The sequence below is a fragment of the Toxorhynchites rutilus genome, chromosome 2 (genome assembly GCF_029784135.1).
Source record: "Toxorhynchites rutilus septentrionalis strain SRP chromosome 2, ASM2978413v1, whole genome shotgun sequence".
Classification (NCBI taxonomy): domain Eukaryota; kingdom Metazoa; phylum Arthropoda; class Insecta; order Diptera; family Culicidae; genus Toxorhynchites; species Toxorhynchites rutilus.
The window spans coordinates 72,118,803-72,136,871 of NC_073745.1; the positions used below are offsets into that span (position 1 = coordinate 72,118,803).

Consider the following 18,069-nt stretch of genomic DNA (forward strand, 5'->3'; position numbering starts at 1 on the left):
ACTTCAAAATGCAATGAAGACAATTTGGCTGGGGAGCATTTCGTTCTCCCCAGTCAAATTATCTTCATTGCATTTTGAAGTGACTTCTCCCAAAACGAATTCGTCGTCATCTGCATCTGTCGAATACAGTCAAGTCGGTAGAGGGAGATAGCGACTAAACGCCCGACTGACCGACAGATAGTCAGCTGACTATCCTCAGTTGACTATGACTATGCCGAGCCCTGTGTGTTGTAAGAAAGGCGTGTAGTCTGGCCTTCGGGCAAATTAATCTGATGGAGTTTCCTTTTTTCACGCCAACTTCAAACTTTAACCTTTTACAAGGCCGTGGAAGCTAGGCAAGGGGTCGACTTCAACTTCAGAGAACATAATCCTTTCATGAGGAAGAACACATATTTACCTTTGATAATAAAATAACTATTGAAACAGTTGAAAAAAAAATGGTTGCAATATAGTTGCCACTGCTCGTTAACCCCAAAAACACTGTTTGCCGCTGCTTTGTAAATTTACCTTATTACACCTTTGTATTATCTATGTTAGTAATATGTAACCGATTACTCGCGGTCGGCTCGAGGTTAGTATTACAAGTGTTCTCGTAATTGGGATGTTGCTGTCTCCAATGCTCTGTACGTGTGCCCGACACGGGATACTTCCGATTGGGATGCATCTGACCATTAATCAGCAACGCCCCCCTAGTATGTACCCCATATCTAGCGTGGTGCGTCTTCTCGACTCGAGGAATCCAGGATAGAATGGTCACTAGCCGGCGCAATCATCAGCTCGTGTAGAGTTGTCATGAGCGGTAAAACCTTTGGCTCTTGTTGAATCATCAGTGGACTGCACAACCTTCGGCCCGTGCATCTGTAAAGAGTGTGTGTATGTATTGCCGCGACTAGGTAAAAGTTTATAGATCGGATAGGAGGGATATGAAACAGGGACACAACGAAGGAAACATCATTAAACGTTGACATCGGCGTTTCTGAGGAACAGGTATAGATGAAGCAGAAGATCAGGATCACGGCTACCTAAGATATCCCGGACGGGGATATCCGATTGTCTGCCTTGTGCTCTCAGTGCTCTAGAGAGCTGAGAGCGAGCAGCATGGAACCGGATACACGCCCAGACAACATGCTCGATGTCGTGGTAGCCATCGCCACAATCACAAAGATTGTTTGCTGCGAGCCCAATGCTATAGAGATAATTACACCTTTGGTTATGCAAAAATCAATACATACAATCTCTAGTGCAGGGAAAAAAATTATATAGACTTACAAAGAAAATTAGAATTTTTTAATCAAATACACCATTTATTTTATTGAAAAAACTGCATGATACACCGTAGATCCTAAAAAGAACGCTTACAGTGAAAAACTTATAAATGCATTTTCAACGAATTTAAACAGAATTTTCTGCTGGAGCTTTAAAATTGTGGTTTTGTTACATCAAAATGACACCCAAATTAATATCGCACATTTTTAGCAGCCCAAAAAAATAAGTATTTCCAGAATACTTTAGAAGTTTTTGGTTAAGTAAAACATTGAAATAATATTCCAAATGCCACCAAAAATATTTTGGATCATGTTCTATGTAAGATGGCTGATGCTCATCAGCTTTGCAATCATACCCTTTTTAGTGACCTCAGTGATCATTCTCCAATCATATCAGAATTCAAGTTGAATGTTGGCTCCAACTCGTTATGCCACGCTCTTTCTGTATTTTGCCCATATTTTGCCCTACTCACACTTGAGTTAAAGGGTGTGTCACATCAAATTGCATCACGGAAAAAACGCTGTAGAAATTCGCCCAGTAGACCAATCCTTTTGAATATTTTAGACAGTAAAATAAAAACTATTAAACAACTTTTGGCATTTTCTTTTTATTCATACTTCGAGCCCAAGCCCGTATGCTCGCGCCTTCCTCTTTACCCCGTCCATAAGGTTCTGTACAACGTCAGGTTGTAGTTTTTTTTGAACAGAAATCCATTTTCTCTTGAAGTCCGCCTCCGATTTGACAACTTTTGTGTTCTTCCGGAAGTCCTGCTTCATAATCGCCCAATATTTCTCTATTGGGCGAAGCTCCGGCGCGTTGGGCGGGTTCATTTCCTTTGGCACGAAGGTGACCCCGTTGGCTTCGTACCACTCCAACACGTCCTTTGAATAGTGGCACGAAGCGAGATCCGTCCAGAAGATGGTCGAGCCCTCGTGCGTAAAACTTTTTTCTTGGTATATTTTACTGTGCACATGTAGGGTAGGGCGGGGCTAGTTTGTCATATGGGTAAGTTGGTCAGTGACGATATGTTGGAATCTGAGCGTCCAAAAAATTAGCGATCTATGGATAAAAATTAGCGAATTGCTGATACAAAAAAAAAAGCAAATCAGAAAAACTTTTTATTAAGTAGGTTAAAAATTACGGACATGGTTCCGTTTTGCGCATTATAAAATGTGTTCTAAAACTGGTTAATAACCATGAAAAAAAATCGGCTGAAACGTAAAACAAAGCTTTATTGTACGTATTAGCTTTAAGTGTTAATGAAAATCGCTTTCAAAATTATTTTTGTTGAATTTTCATGAATATTCTTTTTCATATATAGAGAGACTAGTTGGTCACACAAATTGATCGTTTGAAAGCAACGTATATAAAATTTTCAGGTATGCTGTGTTTCATTACGCAAGCTATGAACAAATATAGAAGGCATATCTTTTACTGCTAAACCCAGTGTATTTGAAACGAGACAACCACCACACAAACCACTTGCAATATAATTGTCATATTTATATTTTTTGTTGTAAAATTTTCATTAAATATAATAAACACTATCATTGAATATCAGAACTCACAATAATGCATTGAGTAATGTAGCATACCTGGAGGCTATTTCTATATACTTTGGGGCGAACGGTACAAATGTCATCAAAACAAATGCAAGCGGTTGTGCGTCGCAGGGATGCCAGGTATTTTTTTCAAAAGTCTTGACATGGTACGAAAAAATGTCTTCATCATAATATCGGGGAAAGTTCTTCACACAAAAACGGAACTGTGATAACTATATTTGCTTATTTCAGCTTTGAAATTTTGGTTGTAACTCAAACCATATCCATGAAACTAATTGTAGAAAAGACATGTAACCGGAAGACCTTCGATTTGAGAAGTGGTCGTTTGAAAGATCTAGGTTAATCTATTGTATAGTAGGGCCAAAATAATAGTAATTTAATGTCAAAATCATTCGAATTTTCGAACGCAAATTATCTCATGTCTTCTAGAAAGAATATGTATTCGGACCGCTTCGATCGCTGAGACTAAAGCCCTACTTTTTTGACGATATTTTCGGTCTATAGTTAGAATTTCATGGAAATAATATCTTTTAAAAATCCGCGTACGCTATCATACTGAAATTTCTTCACATATTTCATAATGTCTTCAAAGTGTCTTCACAAAATCAAATGTCTTCAAAATGAAGACATGTCCTTAAACCTGGCATCTCTGGTTCGCCACAAAGTGGAAGAGAGACGAAATCGCTAGAAAAGATTGTCTGACTAATTTTCAACGATGATAATTTGAAAATTTTCATTAATTTGTTTTATTACTTACTACATGATATAAGTTAACTGTTTTTGTTTTGATTCAATTAATTTATTCATAATGAAGGAAACTTCTAATGGAAAAACGCTTATTATTTGCTCAAAAATAACATGCCTATTATTGACCAATTTACCCCGTGTGTGGGGTGTGTGTCAAATGTCAAATAATTGATTCTCTGGTTATTTTTCATTGAAAGGGTGAAAGGTAAGCTTCATTGTGGTACATAACATTCTAACGCAAAACTTCGTACTACAAAGTTATAACCAAATTTCTTTGTGAATCCAAGCTTCTTCAAATGGTTAATAACGGTTTGATGACTTTTCCCCAGCTCTTGGCCGCTAATATCTTTCCGGTCTTTCTCGGCTAATTCAGCGATTTTGTCGCAATTTTCGACGACAGGCCTTCCGCAGCGTGGCGCATCTTCGACGACCTCTACACCAGAATGAAAACGTTGAAACCATCGTTGTGCGGTGGAAATAGAAACTGTATCGGGTCCATAAACTGCACAAATTTTATTGGCAGTTTGAGATGCATTTTTGCCTTTGTCATAGTAGTACTGTAAAATATGTCGGATTTTCTCTTTATTTTGCTCCATATTTGCGACACTATAACTCACGAACGACTTAACCAAACAAAACACTGCCAAGGACTATATTATAGCGCGCAAAAATACCTTTCCAACAAGCTATAGTATGACTCGATACAATGAATGCAACTAGAACTACGCGCTTACAACGACACCTCGCGGAAATACCGCATATATATATATATATATATATATATATATATATATATATATATATATATATATATATATATATATATATATATATATATATATATATATAATAAAAAAAATATATTCACTATCAGCAACGTTCTCGGACACTTTCATTTTACATAGTGAATATGCAATTTCAATTCCACTTGTCAAAAATGCTTCAAAAGACTCCAATTCCGATGTAAAAAAATACCGTCTTTACTCAAATCTCAAACATTTAATTTTTGACTCAAATTCCGAACATACGAACATAAAATGGTGGTGTCCAAGACACGACCGCAATGAGAATATTTCGAGCTTCCTTTTGCAAACGAATCAAACTGTACTATAGGATTAGCGGATGAAATTACCAACATCCAGCTTTGGCTGACAAAGTTTGCATTCGCTACTCGAATCGATTCTGCAGAATGCCTCCTCGCCGTCCAAGTCTATGCAATCCTTAGCTGTGAATGTGCATGCAGATCTTGCTCTTTTGTTGGCACTTCCGCTTGCGCCACCGATTTGCGTTGCCCTTTCGGAGTAACTTCAAAAATAACTGAATAAGCAAGGCACTGATTCAATGAGAAAATCACACAAATATCGGGATACTGAAAATGAACAGTTACAACAGTTCCTGAAAATTCAATGGCAATGAATAAATCTGAATGAATTCTCATGACTCGAGCTTTAAGGAAAGCTCAGATAGCACAGAATGAATATGAATGAACACAGTTGTAAATTTGTTTGCCGTCGAAAGAATGACAGCAGCATCGACAAGCAAAATAAACGCGTTACACTGATGAAAATATATTTTCAATATTACTTAACAAGCTCAATATTTCCAAGCCCTGGTTCGGATAAGTTAAACAGTACAAATATCAGGAACAATCAGAATCATTTCACAAAAATCAGGCAAAATTGAGTGTTTGTCAGGTTATCAGGGAACGTGCCAAAAATGTGGGAAATCCTGAAACATCAGGAAGGTTGGCATCTCTGCTCACAGATGATAACCGTTGCAGCGTGTTGAAATACATAAGATTTTTTTAAATTTCATCGAGTCGAGTACGTCACTTACGCCAGTGAATTCTGCGTCATACCGCTCTCTGCTAACTATTTTTCCTTAATGATAATAACAGGAGAACCACGCTATAGAGGTGACCCTTCTGGTCGCCTCATACTAAAATTTCTTCCCTTCCACTAGTGACTGTAAGGACTTGGCCGGCGACGTTATTGACTTTCCAAAGTTCGAAACCCAAACTCGCGTGTTCTTTGTGCAGTTTCGCTGATTCAGGCCAATCACAAAGAGCAACTACGAAGCGTAATACATTTCCAAGCTTAAGCTCAGCATATCGAAAAAGAATGAAAATACAAGGTCCAAACTAAATCAGAGCAATGTTTTTTTAGAAGATCCATTTCCATGGAATTGCTAGAAAATTGAAAAAAAACTTATAAATTCAGAATGTGTCAGTTAGAAGTTAGTGATCTTCTACGATAGGTGTTATGATAATTTGATTTTCTTATTTATTCCTTTCATATGATGAACTACCACTTTGTAAAAATCCCTCCATTCTCTGATTGAGAAAAAAATCAGAGTCGTTCGATCCATCTTTAATCTGGATTGAATTTTCCGGAGTTCCTCCAATACCCTCCAAATCAAAAAAAGCCTCAACCATTGATATCAAATATATCACCAAAGGTAAAATTATTGGTAATAAGTCCCCGAAAGTTATTAATTAATACGGTTTCGACTAACAAGGTCCCCAAATCGCATGCTATTAATTGTTGAACCTATTAGTTCACCTTGATGAACTGATAAAAAAAACAATCCACACTAATTTCACGCTGAAAGTGAAAGAGCGAAAGAAAGAAATTTGTAGAAATGACGATAATGAAAAATATTCAACGGAATTCAACACGGGGTAAGTGATAATGATGACATCTGCTCGGATCAATCACTCCCTAACCCGTGACAAATCATTCCACCCAACCGATCGAAATCGGTGTCACTCGTTATGACAGCGGTACAGCTTGTAACTCCACTCGTGGCGTCCATGGCGGCAACTACTTGCACTGCCAGAGCTGTAAACGTGAACGCGTAACAGCAGCATCATCGTGCGCAGGGCCCGATAGAAACGCTCCCCGTAGCGAATGCGTCGGCGTGACGAGCCAATTGCAGGGCTGCTACGCGCTGGTATAGTAGTGTCTCTGCGTGGTGTTGGCGCGATGGCTCTGCATCTGACAAGATTAGAAACAACAAAAATTGAAAAATAAAAAATGAAAAACGATCACAGCCTTCGTTCCAGCGTGGTTCACCTGGTTTAGTGCGCCACAAATGCGCGCTGCCTAACCTGATTACTTATGCGGGGTATACACACACCCCTAAGTGGATCGGATTGATGCGTGTTACGTTATGCTACGCATTCGATAGCAGCATATCTAGCGCGTTGCGCTACATAACACAACGCGCGTAAGAGAGCGGAATACCGCCTCGAAATCTCGACGCCGCGCGACGAAAGCTCGCTGGCTGACCAGTTGTGAACATTTTGAAATCTACTTTAATATGCTGACAGCTTTGACAAGTGGCCGAAGGATGGCACCATCCCAGTCACTATCCGCTAGTAAGCTACTCGTTCGCGACTGAAATAAGTAGATCACTTCTACCTGCCCGACGCGTAGCGATGACTTACGGGACAGTACCACATAAATAGGCGGACATTCTGACCTATATAACGCAGCCGAGTCCCCCCATTTCACTCTATTAAAATGAAAATAAAACTTTCGTTTCCCGCCTCATTTTCACTCTCTTGCGGTAATGTGCTGGCGGGTGGCCCGACTCTCCATTGATGGGAAGAGAGGTATCGGCGGTGACGCGTCACGGCAGGTAGATCCGCGCTAGTTTCGCTGCCGGTTGCCACTTCTGATGATGCGCTGCCAGTTGATTGTGCGTTTTCGTAACTCTCACTCTCTTGGGAAAGAGAATTACGTCTGACGGCGGCGAGGCTGGCTGAATGAAGCCACCGCTGGTGTAGACCTCGTAACAAGTCCCAATTTTTTAATGACTCTTTGGCGCGGTCGCGCGCTCTGTTTCTTTAATGGGAGGGTTGGAAATGCTGCGAACGCGCGCATATGCCGAGCAAGCGCAAAGTTGAACCTGGCCGATCAATCTGGTTTGTTGATCTCGTTTTAGTCTCGATTCGGCCGGAAAGGGTCGCTCGGTTTCGAGGTTGGAGACACACTTTCCTAAGACCCCTGGTAAAGTGTAGCAAGTTCCATGCAGTCGAACTCATTTTCAACCTGTCGATTGGAAGCGAATAATTTATTAATGATGGCATTTTCTTTCTCCTTTTTATTCAGATCCCAACCTGAATGCCGGCGGTATTATCAGTAACCCGCGGAACGCCACACACCCCACGTCCTCGCGCGGAATATAATGTCAACTGGTGAGCCGGATTCGGCTGGTTCGCATGGACTAGGACTTGCAATAGCGTTAGGCGGGGGCTCCTCCACAACCTCCTCAACCACACCATCGTTATCCGTCATGGAGCCCCCGGCAAATCTCATCATAAAAGCCAAGGAAGAGCCCGATTGTGATACGGAACGGAACGTAGACTCAAGCATGGACAGTAGCGCTCTTGCAACATGCCTCTCGACAACGATCTCGGCCCTTCGCGCTAGTCACAACGATGCAAACCGCGGCAGCAATGTCGACGATAGTTTATCAGACCACTCGGAATCCACGACTCCGAGCTCGGCGGCTGCCCAGCTGCTCGAAAGTCTCAAAAACAACCTGAACAACAACAACACAAGTGCAATCAACAACAACAACCCGCTGCACGCCAACAACAATAACAACAATAATAACAACAACAACAACAATGGCAACCGGAAGTTGTTCGAATGCGATGTGTGCAATATGAAGTTTTCGAATGGCGCCAATATGCGCCGACACAAGATGCGTCACACCGGTGTCAAACCGTACGAGTGTCGCGTCTGCCAGAAACGATTCTTCCGCAAGGATCACCTGGCGGAACATTTTACCACGCACACCAAAACACTGCCCTACCATTGTCCGATCTGCAACCGAGGTTTCCAGCGACAAATAGCGATGCGGGCACATTTCCAAAACGAGCACGTGGGTCAGCACGATCTGGTCAAGACCTGTCCCCTGTGTAGCTACCGGGCGGGAACGATGAAATCCCTCCGGGTGCATTTCTTCAACCGCCACGGAATCGACCTGGACAATCCGGGACCGGGGACGCCATCCTCCCTGCTGTTGGCTCTGGATCAGCACAACACAGCGAATCTACTGCCCGCGTTGGCAGCAATGAATGCGGTCAACGCGTTCAGCGATTCTGGTGATTCGATGCGCTCGGTAGATAATGTAACGCCACCGATGCACTTTCTCACACCCCATGTGGAGATCTCGATGGCGGACAACAACGAGGTTGCTCTGAACTGCAGCCGAGACGGTCCAAACGGAACCAGCGGCAGTACCAACGGGCCTAGCAGCGGCGGCTCCGGTGGCTGTATGGGCAGTAACGACAGGAGCACCCCAACCCCAACGATTTCCTCCGGGCTGGACATCCAGGCGATTGTGCGACCTTCGAATGGTGGTTCACCCTCGTCGCCCCACTCGGCGGACTCCAACGCACCCTCCAGCTCCCACTCATCCTCCATGCTTCCATCTCTAGTACAAAGCTCAAGGCATATTATTTTTGATAACTCTATTACACCGTCGATCAGCTTGATTCCTATCAAACAGGTGAAAACAAAATCTTTCGGCACTCGGTGTGAATCGAACCACACGAAGAAAAGTTTGATTCCCTTGATTTCGTTTTAGGAACCAACAACAAACGATGAGTACAATGAAACCAAACCACGAAGTAACAGTAGTTCGGAGAATCCGACCTGCAATATTAGCAATTCAAGTGACAGCGTGGCACCGACCTCCAGTCTGACATCGCTGATAAAGGTGAGATACTTTTTGGTTCAATCAAGACATTTATCACTCAGCTTTCCTTTGTTTTTCGATTCCTTTGAAAATTTCTATCATTACGACTACAACCAATGTGATTCAACGATGACTACATTCATTCTACTACGCCATAAAGAAGTTGTATCGATAAGCGAAAGTCTGTGTTCCATTCTTTTTGAACAGAGGTTGTAAACTAATGTGAGACATAGATTGATTACTATCATTTGCCCAATTTAGTGTTTCCATACGAATTCAACAGTTTGTCTTATAAGACCACGAATCACAAAGAAGATAATTTGTATACTCTTTTCTTAGGTGAAGTGTCCTAAATCGATGGTTTTAGTCCAAGCGTTGTATAGATGCCGCTAAAGACCTCGTGTCTGATCATTTTACGGGCAATACTCACTTCAAACTAATCGAGAGCCTTAAATTTGTAGGTGGAGAGGGTCAGTATTCTAGTGTAGAGGTACAATTTCGAAAGTTTTTTCGAGCTCCGAAAAAATAAAACAAAGAATATTTTTGCTATTCATTATACCATTATTTGTTTGTCTGTCTTTTAACAATAGAACAAAAACTAAACGGAAATAATATTCATAATTGGAATAGTTATCATAGTAAATAGTAAAATAGTAAAATGCAAAAAAAATATAAATTTCTATCGGTTCATGGGATACAGAGATGCATACAGATTGTATTCATATAAGTTTGGCATAAATGAGTTCAGTAGAACTCATTATATAGTGTACGCCAGTTTGAAAAAACTAGTTTCGAGAAAAACACGTTTGAAGATAATTGTTATAACCGTACTGTATTATGACGGGTTTACATTAGGGAGATCTATAGCTATAGATGGATTTATTCACGTGAAAATAGGTGTAAACGGGTGAGAATAAATATGATACACTTATTCGAGGTTTATATAACTTGAATAAATTCAGCATATGTAAACGCTTATGAATTTCTCACTGGTGAGAAATCACTAAAGTTGGATGCAGTTCTACTTTAGGTGAATAAATTCACCGAAAATATGAATACATTCATTATAGAAGTTCACGCTAGTGTAAACGGTTGATGCGATTTCTATAAATCTCATCATATTTCTTCACATGAATATATCACTAGTCTAAACACACCCTTAGATACCGCATCACTAAAACGGCTAAAACTCGGTAAATAATGGGATTTTTTTAAACTATCTTGCAACATGTACTTCAATTTTTTTAGGGCTGTTGAAAATGTACGATATTATTTTGGGAGTCATTTTTATGTATCACTAGCTGACCCGGCAAACTTTATCCGGCTCAAAATTTGTTTTTTTGTTATCAATACCTTCAAACATTCACGTTTTCTATGAGCAAGTTCATGAGTCCAATCGAAGAACTGTTCATTGATTGATCTTCTAATCGACCCCGTTGAATTTACCTTTTACTATAAAATTCCTAGTACTTCTACCAAAACTCATCATTATAATATCAGATTATTTTCAGGCACAATTCTCGTTCAAGATTTTTCAACCACTTGCAAATAACATGTTTCTCCGTTACATGGAATAAATGTTTGATACAGAAAATATGATAGAATAAAGACGGACCCCTCCCTTCTTCTACCCTTAGAGAGGGGGAAGAGTATCTATTCACCACAGAAACATTTCGAGTTCCCAAAAATCTTCACATACCAAATTTGGCTTCATTTGCTTGATTAGTTTTCGAGTTATGCATAAATTTGTTTTTCGTTTGTATGACAGCCCACCATAAGAGAGGGGGGAAGAGTGTCGAATCACCATAGAAACATTTATTGCATCCTAAAACCTCCACATGGCAAATTTGGTTTCGTTCGCCTGATTAGTTCTCAAGTTATGCAGGAATTTGTGTTTCATTTGTATGACAGCCCCCTCTTATAGTGGGGGGAGGAGTCTCAAACTATCATGAAAATCTTCCCCGGCCCCAAAAACCCCTACATACCAACTTTCATGTCGAACGGTTCAGTGGTTTCCGAGTCCATAAGAATCAGCGATGTGATTTTGTGATTTTTATCGTTTTTGAGTTATGATATTTCAAAGTTAACGAAATGTTGGTTCGAAAAATAGAATGTTCCACTTTTTTCCAAAAACGACTTTTTTCAAAAATTCATAACTTTTGAACAACTGCACCGATTCAGACGATTGACATATCAAATTAAATCCAATTAGCTTCTTTGAAAAAAATAGACTTGCAGAAAAAATGGATTTCCCATGTTCCTATCTTCTTTCAATAAGCTACAACAACCAAAAAATCTCAACTTTAAAAAATCATAACTCAAAACAAAAACAAAAAACAAAATCTCTGATTTTTGCTTATGTAAAAAAATATAATATATAAATATATTGGTCCCGAAACCATATAAACTGTAAAAAAACAAATACAATCAATAATTTCGAAAACTAAATCCATTGTTTTTGCAAGTATAACATTTTTATAAAAAAGACTAGCTAATTGACTTTAATTTGATATATCGATCATATGAAACGATCCAGTTGTTCAAATGTAATGATTTTTCTTTCGAAAATGCATTTTTGCTGTTCGAAATTTGAGAAAAAATGATTAAACATATTTTTTAGTTTTTCACCATGGATATGTATTTGTAAATCAATTTTATTGTAGATAAATGAATTCAAGACAAAACGGTACTGTGTTATAGTCTAGTCTGGATACCGGCGATTAGCGCAGCGTTTCAATTCAGTAACGTGGAAGTATGATGGACACTATACATAGATGAATATTGAAGGAGAAAGGTATAATATACTTCCCTAGACTTTCCTTTAGAAAAACAATTATAGGAGGTTGTTTCCAAGACACGACCGCATTGTTGACGTAGAACTACGCTGTAGTTTAATTCAAGTCGCTTGTTTATAACTGCGAATGTTATTGTATAATGCTTCGAAATTTTAGAAATAACCATTCTACCAGTTTGGTCGCCCTGAAATACTTTTTTCTTGTGGAATCATTTGACGATTATTGTTAGATGATTCATTCTTGTTCTCGCTGGACAATACATGCTCGAGATAAACGCAGTTATCATCCTTAGTGGAGAAAATTCTGCTACTTTCAAGCAAAACCAAATCACATACCAAATTCCAGAACGATATTTACTTTCTTGGTGACTAAAAAAACGAAATAAACTCTTTCTGTTAATCTCAACAACCTCGAAAAGAGTAGCACTGCTTCATTATGATCAAGATTAGCGCAAATGCTATCCTAGTTGGAGGCAGTTTTGCAACTGGCACGCGAACCCAAATAAATTAATAACTTATTATAACTTATTGAAAAACTTGGTATTCCTCAAATATTTTTTTGGTGCACAACCTTAACACCTGCTTCACCATAGCGCCAGTTCAATGCCGTGATGCAATGTCAAAGGCACCAACGAAGGCTTTATGATGACGGAAAACAAACAATGTCAACTGCTTCGAAAAACGCTGAATATTTGCCTCAGCAGAGATTCATTACTAATACCCTAGCGCAAATATTTCGCTCCCGCAATCTCCCTTCCGTGTCGCCACGTTCGGATCGACATGTTCACCCGCAACAACGCAATATTTAAAACGCACACACGTACGCACACAAATATCTATACATCGATAGCTTGAAGCAATTAAATATACACACACTTATCTCCGTTTTGCGCTCTTCTCAACAGAAGCCATTTTTGTTAATATTGTCGGTCTAGATCAGCTTGGGTGTCATTCTTCGTGGAGAGAGTTTTGCTATCGTCATTCGGAACCAAATCACAGACAAAATTCCAGAACATTTATTTTCTTGGTGAACTGACGATAGCCCAGTTTGATGATTCCCCACACAATTGTGAACCTTAATGCAATGGCGTCAGTTTGATGCAATGATTGCACTGCTAGAGACATCAGCGAGTCAGTAATTTGGTCGCGTCCACAGCTCAATCCGAAACTAAGACATGTGAGACTTTAAACTTCTTCAGGTCATTCGTCTCTAACCTTCTAAAAGGCCCTTGGAAAACTTTACTTTTTCTTCGTATTATCCCTCCACCCCCATTGCCTTGAGAAAGGCATTCGATCCCTCATCGTCCAGCTCGCCCAGCAACGATGTTGTTCAGTCGGTGTCCTCACGAAGAATGAAAGTTTGCCTCAGTGAGATCCACTGTTTATACTCTAGGCAAGCGTTCCCCTTCGTTCTACTTCTTTTCCTTTGTTCACGGAGACTTTAAATCTTACGATTTCCCCTTCGTTGCTCGTCGATAAGTTGCCCGTTATTGACAGCTCTGTTCGGGAAAGCACACAAATGTATGGCAAAATGGAAACGCTTAAAGTTTTCATGAATTTTAATCATTTACATACCATGGAATTGTAATGTATAGCATAACAAACAAATCTTATGGAATTTCCGATTCGTTTGGTATGTAAATCGCCATAATCCGTTCGCGACAAAAATAATTAACGTTAACTTTATTTCATAAAAACATGACCTGTTTTCTGATTCAGCACCCTTAATGAAAGACGTAGTTCTACGTCAAAAAATTGTAAGGGGTGGTATCTAGGACACGACCGCATATTTTCGACGTAGAATTATGCAATTATAATAAGCAATAATAAGAAGTCCGTGTTAGGGAAACACAGCTCAGTGGGAAAAAATACCCCCGACTTGCATGTTTTGACAAAGCGGATTCTCCCAGGCACATTGATTTAGAAGTCCGTGTTAGGGAAACACAGCTCGGTGGGAACAAAAATGCCTCCGAATTGTATGCAGAGCGGATTTCCACAGGTACATCGATTTTGAGGTCTGTGTTGGGGAAACCGTAAATCGGGCCAATCAAAACTAGGCAGTTAGGGCGTTTAAATAACGCTTCTACAGTTATTCAATTGTTCATCTCATGAAAAATAATATTTTATTAATTGTGATAGACGTGTAAAATATTTCCTATCAATTGATGCAAACATCTTTCCGATCTGTTATGAAATGTTCGAGTTATAAGCATTCGAAATACGGGTAGGGTTAGCACAAAAATCGGCAGAGCAAATGTATGGGAAAAAAAGAAGTTCTTCTAGTTTTCATTAATTTAAACCATTTAGAGATGAGCGAATTGTAATGTATAGCATATCAAACAAATCTTAGAGAATTTCTGATTCGATTGGAATGCAAATCATGAGAATTCGTTCACAGTGAAAATAGTTACTAACGTAAATTTTATTTCATAAAAACGTGACCTTTTTTCTGATTTGGCACCCTTCCTGAAAGACGTAGCTCTACGTCAAAAATAATTTACCTCGCTCTCCAAAATTATGGTAACAAATACGTGTGCATGTTGGTTTGCTGAACATAAGTTATCTGTAGATTTGATGCTGGGTTCTCTAGTTACTGTATAACAGAAAAGCATAATCTTGTATCAGTCCATGGAAACATCATAAACTAATGCAATAAGAATCTGTTTTAATCCGTAACGCGTTTGCTTCATCATTAGATGTGGGAATTGATAAAGAATTTTTGGATATTAAAAATGAATCCTCGGCACATGATTGAGTTATACTCCAGAGTAACCTTAAATTAAAAATTCGGAGATCTTTATTTCGTTTGCGCAATTTATCCATGATATCCTTCAGAGGACCAATTTTTGCTTCAACTGGTCTAACCACCTCGTTCGCTTGGCTGGGCGGACTCGATGCGAATATCTGCGGGTCTGCCGTGCGGCAAACTTGTGACATGCATCGTCCATCACACTCATCCAGCCTTGACGTTTCTCTGGATGCTGGATTCACCGTAGGGTTGCGTCAATTCGCGGTGTATCCTCCTTCTCCATAATTCATTTTGCTGTACACCTCCGTATATTGTTCTGAACTCTCAGCACTCGAGAAAATGTGCTTGCTAGTCCTCATCGAGCTTCGTGCCCATAGAGGGCTTCTGGTCGTATAAAAAATTGTGCATGGTACACCTTGTACGGGGTCGGAGTTTTTTGGACCTCAGGGATTTGTGGAGCCCAAAGTAGACATGACTTCGGTTGAGTATAAGTCTTAGAATTTCACGGCTGTTGTTGTTGGTGGAAGTAACAAACGATCCAAGGTATAGAAGCTCGTCGACCACCTCGAGCTCGTTGCCATCGATTACAACATTACTAACCCAATTAGCTAATCATTGCTACCAAGAAGGATTCTGTTACAAATCTCTCTTGCTAACATATATTCAGTCATAGACACATTGATCTCAAGCCCAATCCGTGTTCTTCCAATGAGGTGTTATAGCTGTCGAATTTGCATAGTAGGATACCGACATAAACTATAAATAAACTCTATCAGTAAGTTTGGCAATTCCATCATATCCAGTTATTATTTGCGGTCATTCGCCAACAGATGATGTTGATGGTAATATATTGGACAACGCTAATCCCATTGTGTTGAGAGAATGCGCAAAAGAGCAAGAGTTCACTGATGAATTTCGGGAATCAAAACTTTTTTCTTGATATTTCTGAAGTATAAGATATACCCTAAGAAGGAATTTTCGAAAATCCCTTTATTTATAGCGTGCAGAAAAGCGATTCATTTTTTTAAACGGCCACCATTGTCAAAATTATTTTCCATTTAGTTACAATTTTTCGCGCGAGTGTAGGAGAGTTAAAAGATAAAGAAACAAATAATGAAGTAATGAATGGTGAAAATATTCTTCATTTCATTTATTCAGAGCCCGAAAAAACGTCCGAAATTCATGTCTCTCAACTAGAATATCCTCTTAACCCTTTAACGGACCGTGAGAACTAGGCAAGGGATCGACTTCAACTTCAGAGAACATAATCCTTACATGAGGAAGAACACATATTTACCTTTGAAATTTTTTTAACTATTGAAACAATTGAAAAAATTGGTGGCAATATAGTTGCCACCGCCCATTAACCCCAAAAACACTTCACTTCATTGCGCCTTTGGTTATGCAAAAATCAAAACAATATTTCTAGTGCAGCGATACCGATTATTTCAGCGTATTTACAATATTTGTAGTGCAACGAAAAAAAACTGTTTTTTAAAGGGTGTATCACATCAAATTGCATCACGGAAAAAACGCTGTAGAAATTTAATTTTTAGGAATTATATCTTCAGCTTTCGCTTATAATCAGATAAGAGTGTATAGATCACGTTGGCCATGCTTCACTGTCAATTTTTCGTAAATTTGGAAAAATGTCGTCGAACGAAAAAGAGCGTCGTGAATTAATCCTGTGCACTCACTTCGAGAATCCGGAGTTGTCATATCGGGACATCGGTAAGATGCTGGGAATCGTCCAATCCACGGTCAGCAGAGTACTAAAACGATACTTCGAGAACCTAACCATCGACCGGAAGGTGAAGAACGGCAAAAATGGATGCTCCGTCAGTGAAAAAGATCACAAGCGCGTAGTTAAGCAGTTTAGACGTGATCCGAGAAGTTCGGTCGGGATGTCGCCAATAAGCTGAATTTGTCAAGTTCATTCGTCCAGCGGACCAAGCAGCGGGAGGGCCTGCGTACATACAAGGTTCAGAAGGCTCCTAACCGCGACGAAAGGTAAAACATGGTGGGGAAGATGCGAGCCCGGAAGCTGTACACCGAAATGCTGACGAAGCCGCATTGCCTGGTAATGGACAAAGAAACCTATGTCAAAGCGGACTTTCGTCAGCTGACGGGCCTGTTGTTCTTCTCCGCAGAGGACAAATTCAGCGTTCCGGAGGAGATTCGCAAGCAGAAACTATCCAAATTTGCCTAAAAGTACATGGTGTGGCAAGCGATCTGCTCTTGTGGAAAGCGGAGCGCCCCCCTTCGTGATGACCGGCACGGTAAACGGGCAGGTTTACCTTAAGGAGTGCCTACAGAAGCGCTTACTACCACTATTGAAGCAGCACGAGGGCCTGACCATCTTCTGGCCGGATCTCGCTTCGTGCCACTATTCAAAGGACGTGTTGGAGTGTTACGAAGCCAACGGGGTCACCTTCGTGCCAAAGGAAATGAACCCGCCCAACGCGCCGGAGCTTCGCCCAATAGAGAAATATTGGGCGATTATGAAGTAGGCCCTCCGGAAGAACCCAAAAGTTGTCAAATCGGAGGCGGACTTCAAGAGAAAATGGATTTCTGTTCAAAAAAAACTATAACCTGACGTTGTACAGAACTTTATGGACGGGGTAAAGAAGAAGGTGCGAGCATACGGGCTTGGGCTCGAAGTATGAATAAAAAGAAAATGCCAAAAGTTGTTTAATAGTTTTTATTTTACTGTCTAAAATTTTCAAAAGGATCGGTCTACATGGCGAATTTCTACAGCGTTTTTTCCGTGATGCAATTTGATGTGACACACCCTTTATATAGAGTTTCAGAAAAAGAAAAATTTTAATTTTTCATCGAATACACCATTTATTTAATTGAAAAAAGTGCATCTTCTTGCACAGTAGACCCTAATTATTACGTTTACAGTAAAAAAAAATTCTTAACTTGTTGCATTTTCAACGAATTTAAACAGAATTTTCTGCCGGCGCTCTGAAATCGTGGTTTTGTTTCGTAAAAATGAAAATGAAATAAAAATGGGGTGTTGCTAGATACCTTTAGAAGGTTTTAGCTAAGTAAAATATTGAAAGAATATTCCAAGTGCAGCAAAATAATATTTTTTGTTAGTGGCAATATAGTTTCCAGTACCCGTTAAAGGGTTAAAACGTAGGGCATGGGGTTCAGTAACCATTTTTATAGCAGTTTTTCGTCTTTGATGTTGTGTAGCGTTAATGAATATAAATCCCGACCCACTCTACATT

The 18,069-nt window shown here is 39.8% G+C and overlaps 1 protein-coding gene across 4 annotated transcripts in view; it reads left to right on the top strand.

The window, feature by feature from the left end:
* LOC129768069 (uncharacterized protein DDB_G0271670) overlaps nt 1–18,069 on the top strand; it is a 174,606-nt gene that overhangs the window by 141,804 nt on the left and 14,733 nt on the right. For all 4 annotated transcript variants that reach the window (XM_055769476.1, XM_055769479.1, XM_055769477.1 and 1 more), the window contains 2 exons: nt 7,691–9,098; nt 9,177–9,308. In XM_055769476.1, the coding sequence (XP_055625451.1) occupies nt 7,767–9,098; nt 9,177–9,308 (1,464 nt within the window). In that variant the 5' untranslated portion in view covers nt 7,691–7,766. The remainder of the gene's footprint in view (nt 1–7,690; nt 9,099–9,176; nt 9,309–18,069) is intronic.